We start from the raw sequence: 6936 nt of genomic DNA, 5'->3' as shown, positions 1-6936 counted from the left end.
GGATGTTATAGATTATCTCTTTATGAACGTGTAGGCGAAAACCTCATAGAAAACGGAGGTTCGAGCAAAAAGTTATAAATAATTTAAGTGTTGATGGTCAAAATGGGTACCTAGCCGGGCCAACCCGGCCCAACTCGAGTTTTAGCATTATAAATAGGATTTTTGGCCCATTTTTCATGTCATCTAAGTCCAGAACTCACACACACAATAAAGGCGCGATTTTCACACACATAGGCTCGATTCAACTCAAATCAAAGAAGAACTACAAGATTTTTGAAAGATTTGATCATCAAGTAAGGTATAATACATTCTTTGCACTTGTTCTTGGTTGACATTCTTGTTATATAGATTGCATGTTGAGATAAAGTTAGGGTTTCATATGGGTTTGATCTTAAGTGTATAAAATGAGTGCATTTTAGTGTTTATGACATGAAATAATCATTAGACTCAAGAGATTATCAAGATTTATGCAAGTTCATCATATGAACTTTGACTTAATTAAGTCAATGATTTAGGAGATAATATAAATGATAAAATAAAGGTTGGATTTTGGTTGTTTATGTCAAATATGTTATGATAAGTTGAGATTCAGAAATTGGAATAATTTGGGATCGAAATGGTTTGAGAAAAATGTATGAAAATGAGAATTTCGATTTAAGAATGCATTGAAAATGTGCAGACTTTGAAATTTTTTATAAAATCATAAAAAAATCCAAATGAGGTGAGGCCAATTTTCTTAGTTCTATAATTGAGTCTAGTTTATTTCTTATTTTATGATCAAGGCATGAGTCCAAGTTTAAAATGGGCAAAACAGTTCTGCATGCAGCAACTGTATATAGAAATTTAGGTAAAGTGTTCAAATAAGATATGTGTATATCATGAGTTTCTTATATTGGTTGCTTATGAGATTTTGTGCATTTACTCCAGGGGGTAATTAGGACATATTTTGATGCTTTGGAAGCAATCTAAGTGTGGTAGCTTGGACTTTCTTTGTGAGTTCATTTTGGAGCTTTTCGGTATTATACGGTTGCCCGGTGAGTTATATAGTTAATTGTTACATATTGATTTGAACATATATATTTTCATATGAATGTTTTTGGTCTTGAATGGAGTCACACGATCTTGATTTGTCTTTCATTCTGTCTCGTGAGTCGATTCCTTATTACTAACTCGGTACATCGGTTTGCTTTCTGGATCCGGACTCGTTGTTTTGTTCCTTGAATTGTACGCCATAGTACGGGTACTACTTCGTGTGGTACACCGGAAGTTTATGGCGAAGTCAAGATCCCGGGTTGGATGGGTGAGACTTTCTACGGTTGTGAATACTCATTACTAGAAGAGGAGGAAGAGCAATGAGTAGGGAACCTTGGCACATACCCGGTAGAGGAAGGCGGGCAGTGCGAGGTTTCCCGTAATGTACGGTTCTGATTCGGACTTTGGCATGAGCCCGGGAGGTGAAGGACGGGGTGATGCACTGTCCTCGTTATGTTTACCGATTCGATCTCTTGGTTCTTGATATTTATTGGTATTCTAACGTTGCTGAATATATTTGGTCGTTGATCATGTCTCTTTGTTGTATTGAGCATCAATGGTATGGTATATTATGGTGATTTGAATATGGAATCCTATGATCTTAGCATCCGGTACGTAATTGTTCACTCGGTTTCTTGTAAGTCTCGGTTTGCATCTGGATGATGTCTTGAACTCTTTTATTAATAAGAGTTTATTATGTATGTTTATAAACATGTGCGATATTGATATGTAATACTTAACTATTTAACTCACTAAGCGTTGATTACCATTTAAGTGGAAACCTCTCTCAGGAAAGAAGTCGAATAAGAAGAAATAACCCGTTGTTTGACTTCAAAATTTATCGAGGAACTTGAAGATTACGATCTTGCTTTTGGGTAAATAGTAACTTATTACCGTATCTCATAGTTGTAGTAAGTGTAGCTTATATATAGTCTTATTTCGGTTATAAATATGTCATGTATTCTTTTGCTACTTAATTCGGGGTGTAAGTAAAAATCCGTTATATCCGGTTTGGAATTGTGTTTTGGGTGGTTTTATCATTAAAATAGAATGGATATTTCAAAGTTTTTCTAGAAAATTAATATCCCATATTTTGAGGTTAATTAATGTTATGCCCAGATCTGTGTGTTTCAAAGGGTTGGTCCATTTTCATAGCCTCTAGTCCTTCACGGCCTCTGGTCCTTCATGGCCTCTGGTCCTTCATGGCCTCTGGTCCTTCATGGCCTCTGGTCCTTCAAGGCCTCTGGTCCTTCATGGCCTCTGGTCCTTCATGGCCTCTGGTCCTTCATGGCATCTGGTCCTTCAAGGCCTCTGGTCCTTCAAGGCCTCTGGTCCTTTATGGCCTCTGGTCCTTCATCGCCTCTGGACCTTCATCGTCTCTGGACCTTCATCGCCTCAAGACCAATTCATCGCATCTGGTCTTCTTCTAGACTTAGTCATTTCAGCAGCCTCTGGTCCATCGCCTGCCTCTGAACCAATTCATCGCCTCTGGTCTTCTTTCAGACTTAGTCATTTCAGCAGCCTTTGGTCCATCGCTTGCCTCTGGACCAATTCATCGCCTCTGGTCTTTCTCCAGACTTAGTCGTTTCAGCAGCATTTTCAGATTTTCCATCTTTGGCCCCGATTGCTTTGACAAAACTTTTAGAATAATTAGGATCAATTTTGGTCCCAATAATCAATAAATTATATTTTATTGGAGATTTTATAAAATTGGTAAAATCTGGGGATTGCTCTAGCGAGATGTTTCAGGAGGATTAAACGAGAACGATACATATTTAAAAGACACGGAAATGGACAAATCACATGTGATTTTACATTAACATCACATACAAAATCATATGTGATTCAGGTGACCTTGCCCGACGACCTGAACACAAAGCCACAAGTAGTCTAGACACTTTTTTTAACCATTAATATAAAAATCACATTTGATTTGACCATTTTCGTGTTTACTTAAATAGGTATTGTTCTCGTTTAATACTGTCTATATATATATATATATATATATATATATATAGAGAGAGAGAGAGAGAGAGAGAGAGGAGTTTAAAATACAAACCCTATCATATGAAATATTTATGAAAATGATAAAAGTTTATTTATCATGATCTCGATATTTGTAGAAGCTTATCAGAGTTCATTTATTATAATTAACACTTTAGATCATGAAACAATCGAGATGTTTATGAAACTGACTTGAATGAATAGACGGTTGGAATTGATTTGTATGATTTATACTAATTAGAGAATTGTTTGTATTTGAAACACACACACTCTCTCTCTATATATATTTTTTAATACTGTAAATAAAGAAAAATAGAAAAGTAAAGAAAGATTAAACTACAATTTTGGTCTTTGTGGTTTTTGATTTGGCAAATGATAAAAAATTAGCAAAAGGACCAAAATACCTCTCATTTAACATAAATTTTTAACGACCGTTGGAGTAAGGGACCAAGTCCGAACGTTTTTACAGACTATGATGATCCATCTTCAAATTTTGAGATCTTCAAGGATAAAAAGTGTTATTTTGACAAACCGTATGGACCAAATTGATAGTTGACTCCTTATCCATTAACAATAAGTAAAAAATAATTTCGATAAACTAAGAGTTTTAGGCTTTAAAGGGTTGTACCTTGCCAGGCTAGCTGGGTTGTACATATAAGCATGTTATGTATGTGCCAGCCTAGCTACCTTAATTGCCTGCCTTCTTAATCATATAAAGCCATAAAGGTATCAATCATCACACCACTTGTTATTGTTAAATGTCTTTAACAATTATTTTCTATAATGCATCATTTATTTCTAACTAAAGTTAATAAAACCATTTTTAAATAGTAATATTTAATATCTTTTATTATATAATTATTCTTTCACCCTTATATTATCGAATAAAATACAATATCCATGCGTTCTTGAAAAACAAATCGGTAAAACTCTTAAATTTCAAAATTACGTATCGACTACAAAGCACTAATCGATTAAGTGTCATTATAGATTGTTTTATAAGACTTAAGTTTATACGATCAAACAATTGTGCATCCTATGTAAAAGTGTTACAACTAGTTTATAGGAGTTTTTGGATGTTCTAATAAGTTTCTAGGTCACTTTTGAAATAAAGTTTCCTATTAATCATTGCAAATTTTTTGAAATAAAGTATCCTGAAAACTTGTTAAGATGTTAAAAAAATGTCGTTTAAGTTTGTTGTAACATTTATAAATAGGTAGTGCATTTGTTTGGTTTTGTATATTTAAGTCCTATAAAGTAATCTATTATGACAGTACTCAGATGTTTATGACAATACTTGTTAGTATTTGTTGATAATATTTGTTAAAATAAAAAAGAAGGGTGTGAAGTTCTACAGACAGTATGGACCGTTAGATTCGATTATCGTTCTGTTATAAAAAAGAGTTTGGACAACCATTCTCGAGAATATGAAGAGATTTTAAGGATGGCCACTTAAAACTAATGGTTAAGATCAAGAATGTAAAAAGTTCTGGACAGGTCTTTTTATTTATATTTTATACTTAAATTAAATTTTATATATAATTAATAATTATTTTTTTGGTCAAAAAGATTTTAAAAGTCCACTCGGCTGGCTTTAGACCAAACTTTCCTATTAAGTACAACCTTCCTCTAAATATATGAAATATGTAAAATACGTTTCAAATCTCGATGTTTAAATATTTAAGGGTTGTTTAGGGTTACTTATAAAATAATTTATTGACTTATTTCGGTGTGTTACTGGTAATAAACACTCTTGAGTGTTTGAATAAATAACTTATACCGGTGTCAAACCGGTGATAAGAAGTTTTTGAAGAAGTTAAACCCTTCTGACTTATAATAAGTTTATAAGTGCTTTTGTAGAAAAGCATAAGTTGTTTCAAATAAGTAATCTCAAACACCTACTGTGAAATAATTGGTTATTGAGAATTCGGGTTTTGGAGGTCGATAAGTGATTGGAATAGAAAAATATCCTTATCCCATATTTTGTGAAACTATTTTCCTTTTTTTAAGCTATGTACATTGTTATGATTTTACGTCATATTTTAAGAACACAAAAAAAAGTATTTACTTTAGATAATTTAAATGACTTATGATTCTATATAAGTTTCGTATTTTAAAATATAAAAGATTTTTTAGGCATGTCATGACACCATTATCAAATCTGCAAAAACAGACTTGAATTTGGTATATTAAATCCTTTAGACACAATATTAGATTGGACGCCTGTATTTGGACCAAACCAGAAAATGATCATCTATATGTTGATAGCATGGATCACATAGGCGGAACAACAAAAGGTAAAATGAGTCTCATACCTATAAAAAATCTCCAATGTTACGGTTTCAAAACGCCTCAATCAAACGAATTTTAGGATTTCATTTTTTTTCCCTCTTTGTTCTCCGGTTATAGATTGTAAAAATGTGACGTAAATCTTTGGATGATGTGAGTCTAATTTGAGAGTGGTTGAGAGTTTAGTGTGTGTCACTGTAATAATTTCACATATTGGATTTTCTCCACAATGTCGTATGTTTCAAAAAAAATTGGAACATAAAATTTGATTTTGTGAAGAGAAATTACGAAAAAAAAAGGTTTCATTTTTTGTTACAATAATATTTTGCATCTTACTGCATCATGTGAGTATACAATTAGTATATATCTATGTTATATTATACAAAATTCGATAAAACACTTTTAAAAACAACTTATTAAAACATTAAGTATCACTTATTAATGTATAATCTCTTCAAACTCAAGTTCATAACTTATTACAGATTATCGTCGACTTCTTAAAGGTCATCCAGTCGATGGACGCCCATAGCCAAGGCAACCCATCAAAGCAAACTCGCGTGAAGCATATCAACATCCACAAATGCGCTAGGGTCTACACTCCAAACGAACGTCAATCAAAGTTAGTGGTCCCCAACAAATTACTTGAATCTTGAAAATTTGTTTCTGAAATAAAATTTTAAAAACTAGTTCTTTAAACTAGAAAAAAATTGAAAAATTAATTTTATTTTAATACAATTTTACCTTATAATTTACTTATAGCAGGTACGATTTAATGATTGACTAAAATACACTTTGCGTTTATATCTCCTTATACCACAAAAAATTAAACATTACTTTTACCAAATAAATTTTAGAGTAAACTATAAATTCGGTTCATGTGGTTTATTGTTTATAACCCTTTTGGTCCCTACAATTTCAAAAGTATAGATTCGCCATGTGGAATGTAAAAACGACAAGATTTGGTCCCTCCCTCTAACAGCCGTTAGAAGAACCGTTATGTGAAGGGTAGTTTGGTCTTTTTCTACTTTTAATCACATTTTTATTTGAAAAATAAATAAACATGTAAATTAGAGGGACCAAGATTGTAACTTAAATAATATACAGAGAACTAGCTTTTGTCGGCAATAGGTTTTCGTCGGAAGACCATCGCCACAAAATCGGAAAACTACCGGCCACTTCCGCGACCTTAAACCCCTAAATCGAGAAACCAGCGGTACCCAAACCTGTTGTTCCTTGCCTCCATCCACCATGACCTGGACCCCCTTCCCCCGGTTTTTCCTTCTTTGATTGTCCATCGGAACAACCAGTCCACTCCACCTTCTTCTTTTGTGACCACCTCCAGGTAACAGAAACTCTCGTCGCACCGATCTCATCTCATCTTCTTCCACCTTTTACTTCGATCTCCCTTTCCCTTAAATCTGCAACTCTCACCAGCGAACACACAATATCTCCCCCTTCTCCATCACCGACTAATCACACGTCCCCCTTCCCTTTGAACTCTGACAGGCTAGGATCGTTCGCGTATTCCTAGTGGGCAGAATGTCCGCACAATGTCGGTGCAAGTATACGCCGACACTATGATCGCTTACAAGTAATAAAGTGGTACAAAGT

The 6936-nt window shown here is 33.7% G+C and overlaps 1 protein-coding gene across 1 annotated transcript in view; it reads right to left on the bottom strand.

The window, feature by feature from the left end:
- LOC112506031 (serine carboxypeptidase-like 51) overlaps window positions 1-6698 on the bottom strand; it is a 23489-nt gene extending 16791 nt beyond the window's left edge. The window contains exon 1 of the mRNA XM_025110062.1: window positions 6428-6698. Coding sequence (XP_024965830.1) covers window positions 6428-6698 — 271 coding nt within the window. The remainder of the gene's footprint in view (window positions 1-6427) is intronic.
- Window positions 6699-6936: the final 238 nt, after the last annotated feature.

Source organism: Cynara cardunculus (genome assembly GCF_001531365.2).
Source record: "Cynara cardunculus var. scolymus isolate 2C chromosome LG 1, CcrdV1, whole genome shotgun sequence".
Taxonomy (NCBI): Eukaryota; Viridiplantae; Streptophyta; class Magnoliopsida; order Asterales; family Asteraceae; genus Cynara; species Cynara cardunculus.
Note: the sequence above shows the minus strand (reverse complement) of the source record. Positions and strands in the feature narration are given on the sequence as shown.